At 33.2% G+C, this 20,540-nt stretch overlaps 3 protein-coding genes and 2 non-coding genes across 5 annotated transcripts; 3 read left to right on the plus strand and 2 right to left on the minus strand.

The window, feature by feature from the left end:
• Positions 1-971: 971 nt before the first annotated feature.
• LOC149527075 (small nucleolar RNA snoR8a) lies at positions 972-1,064 on the minus strand. Its single transcript, XR_016351363.1, has one exon. It is a non-coding gene; the product is annotated as a small nucleolar RNA snoR8a (small nucleolar RNA).
• Positions 1,065-3,805: 2,741 nt separating this feature from the next.
• LOC110418541 (Pentatricopeptide repeat (PPR) superfamily protein) lies at positions 3,806-8,285 on the plus strand. Its single transcript, XM_021431294.1, has 2 exons — positions 3,806-4,031; positions 4,342-8,285. Exon 2 carries the CDS (start codon positions 4,437-4,439, stop codon positions 6,714-6,716), a length of 2,280 nt encoding a protein of 759 aa, XP_021286969.1. The 5' UTR covers positions 3,806-4,031; positions 4,342-4,436; the 3' UTR covers positions 6,717-8,285.
• A 558-nt stretch (positions 8,286-8,843) lies between these two features.
• TRNAL-CAG (transfer RNA leucine (anticodon CAG)) lies at positions 8,844-8,924 on the minus strand. Its single transcript has one exon. It is a non-coding gene; the product is annotated as a tRNA-Leu (tRNA).
• A 126-nt stretch (positions 8,925-9,050) lies between these two features.
• Positions 9,051-13,675, plus strand: OTP87 (pentatricopeptide (PPR) repeat-containing protein). The gene is made up of 2 exons (XM_021431555.1): positions 9,051-12,117; positions 13,116-13,675. Exon 1 carries the CDS (start codon positions 9,052-9,054, stop codon positions 11,734-11,736), a length of 2,685 nt encoding a protein of 894 aa, XP_021287230.1. The 5' UTR covers position 9,051; the 3' UTR covers positions 11,737-12,117; positions 13,116-13,675.
• A 2,439-nt stretch (positions 13,676-16,114) lies between these two features.
• LOC110418680 (glutathione S-transferase U9-like) lies at positions 16,115-17,489 on the plus strand. The gene is made up of 2 exons (XM_021431470.2): positions 16,115-16,726; positions 16,925-17,489. The coding sequence occupies exons 1-2, from the start codon at positions 16,406-16,408 to the stop codon at positions 17,294-17,296; spliced, it is 693 nt and encodes a 230-aa protein (XP_021287145.1). The 5' UTR covers positions 16,115-16,405; the 3' UTR covers positions 17,297-17,489.
• The last annotated feature ends 3,051 nt before the right edge of the window (positions 17,490-20,540 follow it).

Genomic DNA, 20,540 nt, shown 5'->3' on the forward strand with positions numbered 1-20,540 from the left:
TTTTTTTCTGCTCCCTCACTAAATGTCATAGAGGTTCTAGGCTGAACTGTGTTTTGTGCTCAGGATTATTGTCTTGATTTTTAACATCATGGGTTATCTGAACTGATTGTTTGGAGTGGCTATGCTTAAATTTGTGTCTTTATGTCTGATAGTCAAGGTTTGTACTGTCAGTTTGCATTTGTACATGATGTTAAGGTGTTTATGTTCTTACTTACGGACCAAATGTCTTGATCCTTCTTTGTCTTTTTATTCTTTGTGGATTCTTCTAGGTTCTCCCTTATGGGATAATTAATTGAATATTTTCTCTGATTGAGCCAAAAAAAAAAGATTTATGGTGTTAAAAAATATATAAATATGTTCTTACCTAATTATTTGATTCTAAAATATGTATATTAATTTATTTTATAAAAATTAAGTTTGAATTCTCCTTCTATTCAAAAAATTTCAAAAAAAAATTCATACCGAAACCCAAATTTAAATAAATAATTGGCGTTATATTGGAATAAAATAATGTAAAAAAATAAATAAATTCTTCTTTTCTTCTATGTATAATAGTGTAAAAATTTAAAATTTATTTGATTTAATTTTTCATTTAAACTGAACTTAAATTAGCAAAATAAGTTGATTTAGTTATAACTTTCATAATTTACAAATACCCATTGTTTTGGAATTATTCAACCCATACTTAATTTACCTTTTATTTATATTTACTTAGGGTTTTTTTATATAACTATTTTATTTAAGTTTAAATCCCACAATCAAATTATGCTAAATTTAAATTTAAATTCTTAATTTATATCTACGAAAAATTTGTAAATACAAAATAAAATGGTACAAATAGTTACAATTATATTTAACTCTATCAGCTATAAATTTATTTTTTAATTTAGAAAATTTCAATGAAAAAATATAACTTGAAATATTAAACAAACTAAAAAAATAAAAAATAAATAAATAATTGAAGAGGTAAAGTAGCTCAGATTCTATAGGTGTAATATGAAGTTTATCATGCTCAAATTAAGCAAATCAGAATAAAAAATTATTTTTATAATCATTACTAACTCCATATCTCTCTTATTCATTTTTAAAAGAAAAAACTAAATTAACCTATTTTGTTAATTTGAGTTCAGTTTAAGTTAAAAATTAAGTCAAATAAATTTCAAAATTTTCACTATTATAAATAGAAGAAAAAAAGAATTTATTTAGTTTTTTATATATTTTATTCCAACATAATGCAAGTTATTCATCTAAATTTGATTTTTGATGTGAAATTTTTTGAACAAAAGGAGAATTCAAACTTAATTTTTACAAAAAAGATAAATTAATGTATATATTCTAAAATCAAATAATCAAGTAAAAAAATATTTATATATTTTTTAACACCATAAATCTTTTAACTTAAATATTTACCTTATTAATAAGTATATCTATTATCTACTTAAATATTTATATTTTTAAAATATTTTTTACAATTTAGTCTCTCAACATCTCAATTTTGTTCAATTTAGCCTTTGTATTATATATTTTTATTCAATTTAATCTTTATAACGTGGCACATAAAATTTTTTTCAAAATTTTTTTGATTTGCCACGTGGCACTAGCACGTTGACATGTCTATGCCACATCAGCACTGTCACATCATCTTATTAGTACCAAGTGACATTCTGATGTCATCATGTCAGTGCAACGTGACATGCCACATCATTAGACTTGTCAAAATGGGTCTGAGCCATCATGTCGGCCCATTTTCTATTAAATATGGGGTTGATTGGGTTGAAAAATTTTTGCTCATATTGAAACCGGGCCTAAATGGGCCAGCCATCAAATTAGTGGGTTGGTGTGTGCTGGGGCAAGGCCAGCCCTATGGGCCAAAAAAATAATTTTAATTAATTTAATAAATTTATATATATTTAATTATGTAAAATTAATAATTTAGTTATTAATAGTATTGTTTATTTTATATATTTCAATGTCTTTAATCTTTACTTGTCAAATTAAAAATTTTAATTTAGATTAAAACTTATTATCTCTTTTTCTTTTATGGTAATGAATATTAGATGATAAATTGATAATAATTCAAACCTTGAGACATCATTACTGTCTAAAGAAGATTTAAATGTTTTACTTGAGAATGAAGATTGAGGAAGATATAAATGAGTCTTTAAATTTTTATTATTTGATTATATACTTATATTTATGAGATAGTAGTTTGTGTTAAAGATTTAAACTTTATTATGTAATTTATTTATTTTTTTATATTTGATGTAATTTGTTTATTTGTAACATATTTTTATTATTCAATTTATGAATTAAATCATAGAATAATTTTATTAATAAAAAATTTATCAAGTAAAATTATAAAAATTAATTTTTTTTGAAAAAAAATAAAAATGGGCTGGCCAACCTAACTCATGGGTTAACAAGGGATGGACTGGGTTGAGGTTTTGATGGCTCATATAAAAAATGGGCTGGCCCGACCCAACCCATATTTTTTTAACCCACAAGGGCTGGGGCCGGGCTAGACTTGGCCAGTATATATTGACAGCTCTACACATCATCATGTTTGGCACCAAATCAACAAAATGTGTGACATCAACATGACATCTGCATCAACGTATCTCTTTTAATAGTAAAATTGGTTACTGTTAAGAGGAGGGACTAAAGTAAAATAATTTTCAAAATTGAGGAACTTAATTGTTGCAATTTTATGTAAAAAGATTAAATTAAATAAAATGCCCTAGCATAGGGACTTTTCAAGTATTTTGACTATTTTTCAATCGGTTTAGATGAGAAAAGTCCCCTTTGACAATCGAACTAATCAATTGAAGATATTAGCTACCACAACTAGTGTTACAATCAACATTGAATAATCAAACAATTTGGAGCCAAAATCGTCGATTCCGTTGATTGTCTTACTCTTTGCTCTAATTTTCATAGTGTAATTCGATTTTGCTTTTTATATGCATCTAATTTTTTGGGTACATGTCCATCGTCTATTTAATCCACAATTTTTTTTATTTTTTTGGTTATTGTAAATATATAATTCACATTTACAAAAGCTAATTACAACAATTTTATTGTCTTTTCTTGGGCTTGATCTCTTTATTTTCCTTCTTTGTTCTTTTTACTTTTAGATAAATGCAAAATTTTTTTTAACTTTTCATGTCGTAAAATTGAACTTTCATGCTTGAAAAGGAAAGGCTACCGATGGTGATTAGTATGGTGCTATCATTTGCTGGTGGTTTAAATGATGGGTAAACCTCGTCTCTCAAGGTTGGAGAGTAGAAAAATTATGAGGGAAAAAAAATTAAAAAAAATTAAAATTAAAAATAAATTAATTTAATAATAAAAAAATAAAATATTTTTATTTTTTACGTTTTAATTGAAATTACATAACAACCTATTAATTTTCTAAAAAAACATTTCATTTCAAAAAAATATTTTTCACTTAACACATAAATTTAATTATTAATCAATTATTAATATTTCTATTAATTTGATGACATGATAATATTCAAAAAATAATTTTATTTTTTATAAATATTAAAATTTACTATTATATAATTTTATTAAAGTTTTTTTAATTTTTTTAATATTAACGTGGTTTAAATGAGTGGAGTGTTTATTTAAAAAATTAATCAATTTTATATAATTTTGATTAAAATTTAAAAAGAAAAAGTATCTTCAACAAAACATAAACATGCGAGAATTTGTGAAAGTTGAGATAAAAATGCAATAGGAAACAACGGACAATAAATTTTGATTGGGTGTTCTAAAGGAAGAAAAAGGAAATTATATAATTTTGATCAGCCGTTAGATTGAGAAAATGCGATGTTGAAAGCTGACATGGCAAAATCTGAGTCGTTTACTGGGTAGAAATATGAACCTGTAGCTGCTTTCTCTTCGCTAGCATGTCTCCCTATTCCAAAACCCTAGAGAAAACACCAAAAAACTTCAAATTGGAGATCAATCTCTGGGTACTTTTGTTGGGATCGCGTTGCAATGCAGTAACGTTTTCTGGGAATTTTCAGGTATTCATTTTCTAATATTTGTACCGTCATTTTGATAGTCTTCGCAATTATGAAATGGTTATGGCGTTGGCGCTTTTATTTGGTTGCCGAGAAAAGGGAAGAAAAGATTAGAATTTGTGAATTCATTTTACTTGTTTCAAATATTATCTTAGAGTTAGCCGTAATGAAGTTGTTTTTTCTGTTTTTTTTATTTGCCAAATATTGAAGTTTAGAGCTTTTCACTTTTGAGAGGAGTTTGCATTTCAATTATTGGCTTTTCAAATTGCAGACAAATGATCATACTTTTTTGTGTTTCTTTTTTTGGAATTAGGACAATTCGAAGCTCAAAGTGAGAAGAAGAGCAGAAGACCTTCCAATGTCAATTGGTGTAATGTGTTTACATGGTGTTAGATTTTTGGTTTTGGAATGAGTCCTGCTTTACTTCCTAAACATGTAGCTGCAGTTGTAAAATACCAAAAAGATCCGCTCAAAGCGCTTGAAATTTTCAATGCGGTAAAGAAAGAAGTTGGGTTCAAGCACACTTTGTTAACCTATAAGTGCATGATTGAGAAGCTTGGGTGTCATGGGGAATTTGAGGCTATGGAGAATGTGCTCGTAGAGATGAGAATGAATGTAGATAGCAGTCTGCTTGAAGGAATTTATATCAGGTGCATGAGAAATTATGGACGGAAACAGAAAGTTCAAGAAGCTATTGATGTGTTTGAGAGGATGGATTTTTATAATTGCGAGCCAACGGTTCTATCTTATAATGCCATAATGAATATTTTGATTGAATATGGGTATTTTAATGAAGCCCACAAGGTGTATATGAGAATGAGAGATAAAGGGATTGTTCCTGATGTGTACACTTTCACAATTAGGATAAAGTCATTTTGTAAGACAAGGAGGCCTCATGCTGCTTTGAGGCTTCTTAGAAGCATGCCTTTACAGGGATGTGAGATAAATGCAGTTGCTTATTGTACAATAGTAGGAGGGTTTTTTGAAGAGAACCATCATGTGGAGGCATATGAGTTGTTTGATGAGATGCTTAGGCTGGGAATTTCTCCAAATATCGCAGCATTTAATAAACTTATACATATTCTTTGCAAGAAGGGGGATGTTCAAGAAAGTGAAAAGCTGCTGAACAAGGTTATGAAGAGGGGAGTATCTCCAAATTTATTTACACTTAATATCTTTATCCAAGGGCTTTGCAGAAAAGGTGCACTCGCTGAGGCTGTTAGTCTATTGGGTAGTGTGACTAGGGAAGGTCTAATACCAGATGTTGTTACATACAATACCTTGATATGTGGCTTGTGCAAGAATGGCAAGGTTGCAGAAGCTGAAAGATTTTTGCATAAAATGGTGAATGAAGGTTTGGAGCCAGATGGTTTTACGTACAATGCTGTAGTTGATGGATGTTGCAAATTGGGGATGATACAATATGCAGATAAGATTCTCAATGATGCAATTTTTAAGGGTTTTGTTCCTGATGAGTTCACCTATTGTTCCTTGATTAACGGGTTATGCCAGAATGGTAGGACGGACCGAGCTGTGGATGTATTTAATGAGGCTTTGGGAAAGGGATTAAAGCCTAATATTATTATGTATAACATTCTCATCAAAGGGTTGTCTTTGCAGGGACTCATTTTGCAGGCTTTGCAGCTGATGAATGAGATGTCAGAAAATGGTTGTAGTCCCAACATATGGACTTACAATATAGTTATAAATGGACTATGCAAGATTGGCTGTGTCTTTGATGCTAATAATTTGCTGAATGATGCGATTGCCAAAGGCTACCATCCTGACATTTTTACATTCAATACTTTGATTGATGGTTATTGCAAGCAGTTGAAAATGGAAAATGCAATTGAGATTCTAAATCAAATGTGGAACTATGGTGTCACTCCTGATGTGATCACATATAACTGTGTGTTGAATGGTCTCTGCAAAACTTCTAAGTCAGAAGATGTAATAGAAACATTCAAAGCTATGACGGAGAAGGGGTGCATTCCCAATGTAATCACATATAATATACTTATAGAGAGCCTCTGTAAAGCTCGGAAATGTAACGAAGCATTGAGCTTACTTGAGGAAATTGAAAAAAAGGGTCTGGCTCCAGACATTGTTAGTTTTGGTACACTGATCCATGGCTTTTGCAGTAATGGAGACTTGGATGCTGCATATAAGCTGTTTAGAAGAATGGGACAAAGATACAAGGTTTCTTTTACAACAGCGACATACAATATTATGATTAATGCTTTTTCTGAGAAGCTAAAGATTAGTATGGCAGAAAAGCTTTTCCATGAAATGGGTAAAAGTGGGATTGCCCCTGACAGTTACACTTATCGTGTCATGATTGATGGCTTCTGCAAAACAGGAAAAATTGATTCTGGTTACGATTTCCTTCTGGAAAAGGTTGAAAAAGGGTTCATTCCATCTTTAACAACATTTGGACAGGTTATAAATTGTCTTTGTGTAGAGAATAGAGTTCATAATGCAGTTGGTCTCATCCACCTGATGGTAGGAAAGGGTATAGTTCCTGAGGTTGTGAACACAATTTTTGAGTCAGATAAAAAGATTGTTGCTGCTCCTAAGATTGTTGTAGAAGATTTGTTGAAAAAGGGCCACATAACTTATTATTCTTATGAGCTTCTTTATGATGGAGTTAGAGATAAGAAGCTATTAAAGAAGCTTCAAAGTAGGTAATCTCATGATTCAAAGAGGAATTTATATTGTGTTGATAAATCGGTTTTGTGATTAGAAAGTGGAAAAGGTTGTGGCAACCGAAAAGAAGTCATAGGAGCATGTAGTTCTCTGCTTCAATCCCATCGATTCTTGCTTCAATCCCATCGATTCTTACTTCAAGTGTGCACATCTTTCTCAGTCAATGTGATAAATGTTTTCTTGGCTGTTCGGGTTAAGCAAAAAGGATAAAACTAGTTATTGACAACTACTTTTCTTAAGATATCAAGAGTAGCCATTCTGCATGTTATCATTGCACTTCGATTCTAGTTCGAACTTTCTAAACATCCATGATATGGTGGTGCTGGTGCATTTGTTGTCGGACACCAAAAATGTTTAGCTCATCATACTTCTAACATAAGCAAGTGGCTTACATAGCCTGTCAGTGTTTGTGATGATCATTAAGGTGACTGCATGCAATTAGCATTTTCCTCCCAAAACCTCACTAGATTACCTTATGTTAGTTTAAATTTAAAAGTTAATGATATAGGTAAGCCTCATCGATGAATTAGCTGTAGGCTTGCAGTACATTGCTGTGTTGTTGTAAATGCTGGTTTAAGTCCTTACATTTGCCAAGTATTTGGATCATGCTGGCAAGCTGCTATATTTGGCTCTTCATTTGCACGAGTTTACTCTATTGAAATCACATCATCTTTCTTGTCATAGATTCACTTCAATGTTATTCAAGACTTGTATTATATTGTTACAAATTGTTCAATGTCTTGTTTTTGGGTCAATAGTGGATATTTGATGCCGCAAACAAGACACTTGATTATATGTCAATGAAATTAAAGGTGGAAACACCAGTTCTTTCCAGTGTTTACTCTTTGTACATGATCTTCTCTGATGATTAGTTTCCTAGTGAATTGGACTTGAAGAAGCTGAGAGTCCACGATTCAGAACCAGGGCTCCCGAGATTTCAAGTCCAAATAAGTCCTTCAAAGCTTAGAGATGAAGATATACTAAACTGTGGAGAATAGAGCCTTTTTTTTTTTTTTGGTTTCTTTGTGTTTTGGTCGCAAGAATGTCTGTAAAGTGCATTACAATAATTAAGAGACGATGTGGATCAAAGAAAAATTTAAAAGTGCATCCTTTATGATAATGAATTGGCACAATGTTTTGTTTATACCTATAGGAGTGAAGAATAAAAAGGCAGGACAGTTGATTGCCATTGATGTCAACTGAGTGAGTGTGCCTCATGTCAGCTGCTTACAATGGCAAGATTCATAAAAAGAGTCCTTTGAAGTCAAGATATCCAGATTCTTGTGAGCATTTTACTTGCGAAAAAATAAGTACAACAATGCTTCAGAACCTGCCCGATAATTCGACATGTCCATGTATTTTTTAGTACCTCTCATTCAAAGCTCAGAGCTTGGTCATGGCTATTGTCAGTCTCTACATGGTTGAATACAGTAGTTTTGATAAAAAACGATGTTGTATGTTTTCAGTTTCATCACCTTACCTTGTAAATTTTCTTTTGTGAAATATGAAAGTACGATTCTTCTAAGGCTAGTAGCTTAATATAAAATCATAATTTACACTAAGTAATGATATGAGTTGTATGTTCTATAGTTATTATTTTGATGGATCTTTTGCATTAGAATGTCATGAAATTGATTACTGATTGTAGTATCACTGCATAATTTAACATTGTACTTTTGTAGCGTGGATCTTCATGGCAACTTATTGTAGCGTAATGGCGTAGAATCAGAAAAATCTAACATTGACTAGATCGTATTGTTAGTGTTTAAAGGTAAAAAATCAATTAGAATATTTTAATTTATGTTTAATGTTATGGATTATTTGTTCGAGACTTACTTTGTTTTCAATATCAATCCTTGTATTTAGTAATGGAAGAGAGGAAATGAGAGTTAGGAAAACATATACTTAATACTATAGAGGGAGTGATAAAGACCATATAAATTTCTATTTTTTTAAAATTGACCTGACTTTGTATGTTGTAAAGTCAATCAAATGGATTTTAAGGATAGGCACTGAAGATTGTAGATTTTTTATGTCTTGTTTGCAAATGAAGCTTGGATAAAAAGCTGTAAATATTAACATTTTACATTTTAAAACAAATTTAAATTTTGTCAAGAATGGGATTCGAACCCATGCCCTTTCGGACCAGTACCTGAAACTGGCGCCTTAGACCAACTCGGCCATCTTGACATTTTTGAGCAAATCGTTGCTTTCTCTTGATTTATACTAAATAAAGCGTAAAGTTTGACGCGTCCGCTGGGTTAAAAGGCCTAGTCTCAGAAGAAGAAAAGGATCATCCGCTAATTCACCCTCTGAAATGCGTTCTGTTTTCAACATAAAAATCCCTACCCAACTCTCTTATTCTTCTTATAAATTGATATCAAGTCTAGCTGCCATTGAAAACCCATCCATTTACAGAGTAGAAAATGATGACGAAAATCCCACCTTTTTTCATACTTCTAACTTTTTCATTGATTACAAAAGATTGAGACAATATACTATCAAAAGTACCAAACTTTTACATACCCATTTGCTAAAAACATCAATTCTTCAATCCAATATATTTGTTGCAAATTCTTTGCTGGATGGGTACTGTAGATGTGGTTCTATGGAGGAAGCAATCAAGTTGTTTGATAAAATGTCTACACCAAACATGATTTCATGGAATACTATGATTTCTGGTTATAATTACAACTATCTGTTTGAGAGTTCTTGGGTGTGGTTTCTTAAAATGCGGTTTTCGGGTTTTGAACCTGATGAGATTACTTATAGGAGTGTGCTTTCAGCTTGTGTTGCTATGAGAAGTACTAGTTTTGGCAAGCAGCTTTACTCAGTTACAATGAAAAATGGGTTCTTTTCAAATGGATATGTACGTACTGGAATGATTGATTTGTTTGCAAAATGTTGTGTCTTTGAGGATGCTTTGACGGTGTTTTATGATGTTTCATGTTGTGAGAATGTGGCTTGTTGGAATGCTATTATATCTGGAGCTGTTAAGAGTGAAGAAAATTGGGTTGCTTTGGATCTTTTTGTTCGAATGAGAAAACAGTTTTTGATGCCAAACAGTTTTACCTTCTCAAGTGTTTTGTCTGCTTGTGCTGCACTCAAAGAGCTTGAGATTGGAAAAGAGGTTCAGGGGTGGATCGTTAAATGTGGTGTGGTAGATGTCTTTGTGGGAACTGCCTTGACTGACTTGTATGTCAAGTGTGGAGACATGGAAGAAGCTGTGAATATGTTTTCATGGATGCCTACACGAGATGTGGTTTCCTGGACTGCTATCATTTCTGGATTTGTGCAGAAGGATGATTTGCTCAATGCCCTTGAATTTTTTAAAGAAATGAGATATATGAAAGTGGAAATAAACAACTATACTGCTACCAGTGTAATTTCTGCTTGTGCTAAACCAGACTTGATTGATGAGGCAAAACAAATCCATTCATGGATTATTAAGAGTGGATTTTATAAGGATTCAGTGATACAAGCTGCTTTGGTAAACATGTACTCAAAAATAGGTGTAATTGGTTTGGCTGAAATCGTCTTTAAGGAGATGGAAAGCATAAGGAGTCCAAATACATGGGCTGTGTTGATTTCTTCTTTTGCTCAAAAGCAAAGTTTTCAACGGGTAATTGAATTGTTGCGGACAATGTTAAAAGAGGGTCTGAGGCCAGATAGGTTTTGTACTTCTAGTGTCTTTAGTGTGATAGAATGCATAAACCTAGGGAGGCAGATGCACTGTTACACTCTTAAAACTGGGTTGATCTTTTATCTTTCTGTTGAGAGTTCTCTTTTTACAATGTACTCAAAATGTGGTAGTTTAGAGGACTCTTTAAAAGTATTTCAGAATATTCCTGTCCATGACAATGTTTCATGTGCTTCAATGATTGCTGGGTTTACAGAACATGGCTATGCAGAACAAGCTGTTCAACTCTTTAGAGACATGTTATCTGAAGAAACCAGACCTGATCAAATGACTCTAACTGCAACTCTTTATGCTTGTTCTTCTCTTTATTGTTTGCATAAAGGCAAGGAAATTCATGGTTATGCAATTCGTGCAGGGTTTGGGAATGAAATACTTATTTGTGGTGCACTTATAACTTTATACTCTAAATGTAGCACACTAGGATTAGCAAGAAGGGTATTTGACAAGCTTGTCCAAAAAGATCTTGTATCATACTCTTCTTTGATTAGTGGGTATGCACAAACTGGTTTAATTAAAGAGGCAATGTTGCTTTTTTGTGCAATGATGAAGTCTAATTTGGCAGTAAACTCGTACACACTTTCATCCATTCTTGGGGCTAGTGCACTTTCAAACAAATCAAGCGTTGGGACTCAACTGCATGCTCTTGTTATAAAATTGTGTTTAGATACAGAAGTTTCTGTTGGAAGTTCACTTGTTACAATGTATTCTAAAGGTGGGAGCATTAGAGATTCTGAAAAAGCATTTGATGAGATTGATAAACCAGATTTGATAGGTTGGACAGCTATGATCTCAAGCTATGCTCAGCATGGAAAAGGTGTAGAGGCCTTAAGAGCATATGAACTCATGAGGAAAGAAGAAATCAACCCTGACTCAGTAACTTTTGTTGGGATATTATCTGCCTGTAGTCATAATGGGCTGATCGAAGAAGGCTACTGCTACCTTAACTCAATGGCTAAAGAATATGGAATTCAGCCTGGTTACCACCACTATGCCTGTATGGTTGATATTCTTGGTCGGTTGGGGAAATTGAGAGAGGCTGAAAAGTTTATAAACAACATGCCTATTGAACCTAATGCTTTCATTTGGGGAACACTACTTTCTGCATGTAAAGTACATGGAGATGTTGAACTTGGAAGGCTAGCAGCAAAAAAGATTATTGAGTTAGAACCATGCCATTTGGGAGCTTATGTCTCCTTATCAAATATCTGTGCAGACATAGGTCAGTGGGAAGGAGTCCTGGAGATTAGAAGCCTGATGAATGGAACTGGGGTGAGGAAGGAACCTGGTTGGAGTTCTGTTTGAAATTCAATTATTCCTTGATTTGTGAGTCTGATTTGATCTTTGGCTTCAGTTACCCTGTGCGACAGTGGTTGTTTTCTTATAAGTCAGGCAGCTTTGAGCCTAATCAGCAGCCCAATATATTGTAGTTCCTCATCAGTGATATATGCAGTGGAGAATAATTGAGGTTTACATGAGGAAAGACATTTGAAAATTGATGAATGCTAACACTCGACTTGTATTGAGATGTAGTTTAACTCAAACAAATTTGTTGCGTTCCTTCATTCTCCCAAAGGTGAAGCTACTCGCTACATTTACACGGGGAAGTCAGTTGGCTAGACCATATTTGATTACTTTCTATGTTATTCCCATGTGGTAATCCTAATATTGGATTTGCATGAAGAGGTTAGTTGGCTTGACCAAAATCTTTTGACTTTCTCCAGAAGAATATTTTGGTACAGATGAGGCTTTATTCTTTGTTAGCTCTTTAGTGTTATTTGAACTGAAGTTCCACAGCTTCCGAGAAATTGACTTATTCTCAAGAAAATAAAGCCGTACTTTCTTGGAATATAGGCCTTAACAATCACATTCACATCCAATGTGGGATGAGGTATCATAGTTCATCAGAGAGAAAGACTTCTATAGTAGTATCACATTTACAAAAAGGGATAAATGTTTAACTTGCAACTTTTTTTGTTTGTTGTTGGAATGATTTTTCTAAAGCAATATTCCTAGAAGTTAAATTGACAGTTTCATCTGAAATTAGTGAGATAGGAAATGGGTCTGATGGCTTTGCAAGTAAATAGTTGTCATACCCTCAACTACCACCCTGCTACTATAACACTAGCACTCCACAAGTGGATTAGTTGTTTACTGTTCCAGAGTGTTCCAATCTGTATTTAGAAACTCTATTTGGTTTTCATTTTGCGTAAATAATTTCCTCACCTAATGAACATGATGTCAGTATATGGAAAGTCACAACTATGTCAAAGGAGAAAATCATGGTCATTAATTTTTGTATATGTTACCGTTGCATAATTCCTGTAATTTTTGTCTCTGATTTCTCTGTTACATCCTCTTCTGGCCTATCACTGACCAGCATTTGTCTTTATACTCATAATCAATTGGAAAAAAAATAATTACTGCTTTCTTCTCCAAAACTTGTCATGGCATGAAAGATGTTTTGATTACTAGTAGCTATCTTGCATATGCTCAACTCTATTAAACTTTGGGGACTGGGGGTGTGAAGGAATCAATGTTATTAAATGAAGAGTATCATCTGAACAAAATACAGCCCATAGCATCATTAATCACTATATCTTGTGATGGCTTCACATCTTTAGTTATTTTTGTCTGAGGGGAATGAATTCCTATCTGACTTCTGTATTCATTTTTATTTTCAGCTAGTTTCTGGGAATCCTGCTATGGAATGGATATGCAGGAGCTGCCTAGTTACCGACATCAATTACTCAAAGTTGTAAAACTTGTCAATTATTCCTGTCCATAAGTGAAATTAAATGGGCAATGTTCCATCCTCATAATGCCATGTTGATGATAGCTTTTGATTCCAACCATCAGTCTTAAAGGGGCTTGGAGTATGTTGAAACTAAGGAGAAAAAGCTGCAAATAACATGCTAAGCTGCTGGGAGCCAAATTATCTTCAAATGAAAAAGTGGTTAAACTCTATTTATCTAACTTGAATGAATCTATGTATGTGTGTGTGTGTGTGTGTGTGTGTGTGTGTGGTTACACCTGTCTGGTGGTGCCTGCAGGACCATGTTTTTGCATGTCTGGCATAGGTTAGTTCATGATGTTCATAAACGTCTTGCAATCTGTGGTTGCTTACAGACAATTTTATTGTCACTCAAGCGAATCAGATCAACATTAAACAAAGATAATGTCATCTCCCATTTTTTATTTTTTTGGTAAAGGCATATTCATCAGTTGTCTGGAATATCTATGTACCGTGAAGCCTCATTTTGAGACAAGTAAGGTGTTCTTATTGGTTAGTTTTTTTGACAAGTTATTCATTTGATTAACAGTATTAATCTGCATACACTAAAATAGCTGATTGTAATTTTTTAAACTTTAAGGTGAAATCCATTAAGGTCATTTGCTTAATGGATTTGACAAGCTAGTCATTTGTTTTAAGGTCACTACTTCAAGTGTAGGCTTTAAAATCTTTTGATACATGTTAAACTTGGAGCCATTTTGATAAATAATGTACTGAGAAACTGTAACTCCTGCTTAATAAGTCATCAATTATTATCATAATTTTTTTTATAATGTCATTAAATAATTTATGATGATATTATATACATCATAAATGAATACAATTCTCATTAAAATATAATATATGTGAAATAATAATTAAAACAAATAAATATAATAATATAGGTTATTAGGGGGATATGTTTAACAACAAAATCAAAATCATTTAAGACAATTTAAATGAAGCTCATTCAAATCTACACTAATAATGGCTTTGTATGGGTGCGTTATGTTGAGCTTTGTACAGGTCATGCTTTTCTTTTTGTCAGGGTCCTCTTTTGTTTTTAAGATAAAAAATGTTTGTGTTGGTTCAGCGCTTTGAACAAGGACGCTGCCTGGGTTTTTGGGGCTGTTGTCCCGGGTTTAAGGTGCTAGGATGATTTTATGAATGTGCTGAGTGTGTTGTGATTATGATGTCTTGGGTCTGGGGTGCTTCTACAGCTGGGGCTGTATCAATTGTATAGAGTTTAGGTTTTTCTCTTTTGGAAGGATTTTGCTATGAGTTTCCGTAATCCAAACCTCTTTACTTGTTTGACATGAAAGCAACACAGTCGGACAGGGAAAGGATGCAGCTCTGTAATTGCAAAAATAAAGATTAGTTTTCTCATTAACAGAAATGAATGCAAGAATTTGATCTTATTCATAGCCGTCTTCAGCCTTTGGAAGATAAATATAAGGGGATTCATTTGTCTGGCATTTATTTAAGACAAATAAAGAGAGCCAGGAAATGGAACCCAAACCCCATAGTGGGAGGGAAACATCAAAATTGTATTACTGCTTTAAGAAGTCAAGCCGAAGAAGATCTTAAGAGCCTTCTCTCTAACAAATTTAGTACGTGTTACTGCCTTGCCATGAGTAGGGGCCAATTCTTTCACCAAGGCTGCTCGTTGATGGCTCTCAACCAGGAGCATATCAGCGGAGTTCTTTCTGGGTCTATAATCTTCTTGCAAGAACATCTTCTTGAAGTTTGTAGGGTTTAAGCAACGAACAAATCATAACTTCTAGGATTCCCATGCTTTCATTTTTGGTCGAAGCAGTTCCATCAGAAGAAAGTCCATTCCCTCTTCAAGCACTTGGTACTTTCTTCAACAGTTTCTCGATGGCTTTTTCCTGTACCTCTGCACTAGTCTTCACCAATTGAAGCTGTCTCATATAACTGCACATAAGAATGCTGAGTTAGTCTATCTTTTATAACATGCTCAAAGTTTTAGTGGCACCTTGTTTTCATTAGTGTAACAATATTCCACCATATAAGCTATTATGTTAACTGTGTGAACAATTCACATTTATCATCTTACATTAAATGAAATGCTTAAAAAAGAAAAAAAAAATCAGTAATGCACAAATTAGCTTTTAACCTGTTGATAGATGAAGTTGGTCCTGAAGCGACCTTTGGCTCTTTTGTAAGGATCCTCAGGCAAGAGTTGAGGGATATTCATCCAGGTTTCATAGATGTACACTATTATCCATAGCGATTCAGCAAAGGATATTCCATTGTGAGCAAGACCTGGAACTTTCTTGTGGACAGGGCTGTACTGTAGGAGCAAAGGGCTTTTGTTCTTAAAATGTTCTTCCACATACTTGAAAGGTATGCCTTTTAAGCTTGAGATCCAATTCTACCCTCCCAGCATAGGGAGTGCATCATATTCCATGTAGGGTCACTTTGTTTTCCTTTTCCAAATCCATGTCTCCACTTGGATCTTACGTTCATCTTTGTGGAAGCACTCTACAGACTTGAAGCCATCTTTCTTAACTTGCAGTGCACGTCAAGTCTTTTGCTCACTCATCCAAAAAAGTCGACGGTCTGGACTGAGTAAACCGCCCGTCACATTGTCATATTAAAGAACAAAGCACCTAGTACAACTCTGTCACATAAAATAGATTATTAGACATAGCTTTCGGAGGTTGGTGAAAAGCAGGTAACACAAAACTTCATTTCTTCTGAATTCTCCATAATACTACAAAATTTGAAAAATCAAATTAATGATGTGTTTTTTCCTCTGTTTTCAAATGATAAGATACGTAACTTAAGTCTCAGTTTTGGTAGCACAAATAGACTGTCTCACATGTATAGTTAAATATAACTCCCCTGAATAGCAAGGAACTGATCCTTTGATCCATTACATAGTCAATGTGCTCATCACTGATGCAAATCACATGAACGTTTCATTGATCTCAATTCTTTAAAGGGCTGTGGTTAGGACCGAGAATACTTTACGCTAATTAGCATTTTTTTTATTGTTACTTGACTTTTGGCCTGCGACTGGCCAAAGGCATGGACTAAGCCTTTTTGGGTTTTCCCTTTTATCTTTCATTTGGTGGTTAGATGTGGAAAAGGTTGACAAAAAACTCTCTATATATAGCCATGAATGAGATTATCAGATCGACAAGGAAAGCTTTTGAGAGAAAGAGAAATTAAGAGATGGAAGAAGAAAACAAAGTGATACTACATGGGATGTGGGCTAGCCCTTTCAGCAAGAGAGTGGAACTGGCTCTGAAGCTTAAAGGCATACCATTTGAGTATGTTGAAGAAGATTTGCAGAACAAAAGCCCACAGCTCCTCCAGTACAATCCTGTTCACAAGAAGATCCCTGTTCTTGTTCATAACGGAAAGCCAATTGCTGAATCGCTTGTCATCCTGGAATATATTGATGAAACCTGGAAGAACAGCCCTCGTCTCCTGCCCAAGGATCCATATAAAAGAGCCAAAGTTCGGTTCTGGACCAGCTTTGTCCAGCAACAGGTTAGCGAATATTCTTTGCATTTCTTCTTTATCGTTTATAGGGACATCGCCTAAACTCACTACTGAAACAGAGTTGCTCTGTTTTTGTTGGAATGAATTATATTTGATACTTAATAGGAGATAATACTAAAAGTATGATTTTATTGAAATTAATGTTCAAGCTAATGTAAGGGCTAATGCTTATTTTCTTAAATGCAGCTGTTTGATACAATGTTCACAGTGACCAAAACAGAAGGAGAAGCACAAGGGAAAGCGGTCAAGGAAGTTTCAGAGAAATTGCAGGTGCTAGAAGAGGGAATAAAAGAGTTGTTTCCAAATGGCAATCCCTGCATTGATAGCCAGAATATTGGACTCCTTGACATTGTAATCTTATCATTATTTGGCCCCCACAAAGCTCAAGAAGAAGTTCTTGGCATAAAGATCATCGATCCAGAGAAGACTCCATTGATATTCTCATGGCTGACAGCTATAAACCAGCTGACTGTAGTGAACGAGTCGACTCCACCTCATGACAAGTTGGTGGCGCTTCTTAAATTTCTTAGAGAGAATTCCCTCAAGTCTCCAGCTTAGTTTCATATGGTGTTTTCTTGATGTTATTAGGCATTGTCTAGCTTTAATTTCCTTTCATATGCCTCAAATAAGCAACAGCAAAGGCCATACCATCGTTGCGGTTAGACTGTTTGAATAAAGGCTAGGCTCCTGTGCTTGATAAGTTTGAATGGAATATTTTTATCTTTATTCAGGATGAGTTTTCATCATAATATTGTGAAGAAGTTTTTAAGAAAACTAATTCTAGAAAAATGATGAACACTGTTGTCTATTTTTCACACAAGTGCAGGTTCTCGTAAATAAGTAATATAATGATAAGTAGAGTATCGTTTCTACAGAAATTTGTTTTTAAATTTTTACTAAGTACTGAAATATTATAACAACTCAATTTTATTTAAGTAACCAAAATCTGTAAAAAATTAATTCAAACAAAATTTACAATAAACACTAAATTAACCAATGGAAATTAAATATACTTGAGAAAAATAATAAACTAAAGACTTAGGATTATGAGTTCATTCAACATTTTATCAAATATCAATTTCTCTAGTTATTTATCCAAAACTATGTACAAGTCTCTATTAAGATACTTGTACAAATACCTAACTTAATTAATCCACTATCTATTTATAGGAATTAACCAAATTAAGTTTATTAAGCTATTGTTCTAATTTGGCTATGTGTGGCAATTGGCGTATGTCTACCTGAATAGCGAATCAGATCATCTGAATGACGTGAAAATACATTATTCCATTTTTAGTCCAATCTAAAATTTTTGTGTTAAGTCTCAATTAGATTTATAAATCAATTAATTGTTGATCAGACAATTAAAAGCATTAAGAATCTATTTGAATAAGTAAAACTATACACATTCATGATAAATAAAAGTAAAATTAATATTCAAACTACATGTTGAAATCTACCATAATCCTAGAAAAACAAATTAGTTCATAATATCTAAAGAAAATATTATCCAAAGAAATTTAGTCATGAAATTCAAGTCAAAGAAAGTAAGATTAACACAAAATAGAGAAAGGAACTAATGTTGAAGCTTTGTGTTCTTGAATCTTTCTCAATTGCTCTCGTTTTCTTACTTGATTCTTAGCTCAAAATCCCTAAAAAAGCTATTGCTGTTTTCTCTCTTCAATGCTCTAAAAAAAGTCCTTTTTATAGGTTTAAATTAACCTAATTTCCAAATTCCCACATAGCAATTTAGTTTTGGAGAGTAGAGTGGCATCGCAGCCATGCTTCCTTAGTGCTACGGTGCCGTGCTATTGTTTGTGGCACTGTGACGCTACTTCTTTAGCGCTATGGTGCTTTGGCCTCGGGAGTTTGTATGATGCACTCCATTCATCTAGCGCAGCAGTCATGCTCTTCCCTGTACTGCAGCCTTTAACTTCCTCAACGTTGCAACCTTTAGAAATTCAAAGCTGCGGCTTCCAATCAACATGCTATCTTATGTAGAACTACATCCATCCATCATTTTTCAATACAATTTTTACCTCAATCTGATTGAATTGGATGAAGTGGTAAAAATAAAAGTTGTAGTCTATTATCTTTCCAATGGATCAAGAATCGTATCAAGTAGACTTTTATAGCTCAAGTTATCTTTAAAAACTATAACACATATGAATGAAGTCTTCACCATACTTGTGCTATTTTAAATCCAATGTACCTTTCTCATCAAATATCTTACAAAAGTCAAGGGAGAAATTAACAATAACAATCTTTAAAGTAAATTAAAGCAAAATAAAGTAAAACTAAATTAAAATAATTTAAATTAATTACTCAACGTGTAATTTAATTTAGACAAAAAAACATCTAAAATGTTTAAGATCTGAACTTAAAATATCAAAGATTTAGCTATTAAAACTCTTAAAATGTGTCAAAATAACTCTATATTAAAAATTTATCAAACACTTGAAGAACAGGGGACGAAAAAAGAATGGAGAAGCAATATATTAGAAAATCACAAGCAACCAAGGAATAATGGTTGCATTTTCATATTTATACTCACAAAGTAATTGAACCTTGGGAGACTAAATCGGAAAGGAATCAGCTAAGCACAGCTGTGCCGATAGTAACTAAAGCAAACTAGCAAACATGGCAGTTGAGCTTTTAGCAGAAAAGAACCAAAACGACTGCACAAGTGTGCGTACAAGAAGAGTAAAGTAATAAGACCTAAACAACACAAGGAAGTGTTGTACAACTTAAAACAGAATATAAGAAAATGGCATATGAACCCACTATTTCAATACACAAATAAATAAGTAAAATTTCAGGCTACACAACGTTTAGAAACTAAACTTGAAACATAAAGAAAGAAACGACATAGTCTAATGAACACTATTCTTCAATCTTCAACTTTTTGTTGGTTCCTTTCAAACCTTCAATCAGATTGGGAATTAGTTCTTCAACACAGCCCTATGATTCCTAATCTGGTGAACACTTAACAATGATCTCAGCATTTCAAACTTTTCCTTACTCAAGCTTTGGGTGAATTGTTGATCAGTATGATAGTGCAGTAAATTGATTTCATTTTCATTCACAACCTCTCTCAATGCATGGTATTTAACCCTAATATGTTTTGCTCTACCATGCTATATAGGGTCTCGAGCAATAGCAATAGCAATGGCTAATTGATTATCAACATAAATTGGTGTGCTCATCTCTTGCTTAAATCCGAGATCAGATAGTAATTTTTTTAACCATTTGGCACGATTTGATGAAGTAGCAGTTGCTATATACTCAATTTCAATTGAAGATTGAGCCATAACCTCTTCCTTTTTAGAGTTCCAAGAGAAAATACCACTACCAAATGTCCTATACTTTTAGAATCAATAATAAACCTTGTCCAATCATTATCACAATAACCTTGTAAATCACTGCTCTTATCCTTCACATACACCAAAACATAATTCACTGTACCCTTCATGTACCTAAGAAGTCTTTTTGTAGCAGTAAAATGCTCAGTTGAAGGTGACTGCATAAATATGGAGAGAAGACTAGTGGCAAACATCAGGTTTGGCCTTGTTGTAGACATGTATAATAAAGATCATATGATACTCTAGTGAGGTATTCCATCTGCCTTAATAAACTCATCATCATTGCTCAACTTACACCCAATTAAAAGTGGGATTTTCACAACTTTGCATGATTCCATTATGAACTTTTTTAATATGTTACCTTCATACTTAGTCTGATGTAGAATAATTTGAGTAGGCAATTGCAGTATTTCCATTCCCAAGAAGTAAGACATTAGTTT

The sequence above is a fragment of the Theobroma umbraticum genome, unplaced genomic scaffold (assembly GCF_002168275.2).
Source record: "Theobroma umbraticum cultivar Fairchild unplaced genomic scaffold, ASM216827v3 scaffold_50.0, whole genome shotgun sequence".
Lineage (NCBI taxonomy): Eukaryota > Viridiplantae > Streptophyta > Magnoliopsida > Malvales > Malvaceae > Theobroma > Theobroma umbraticum.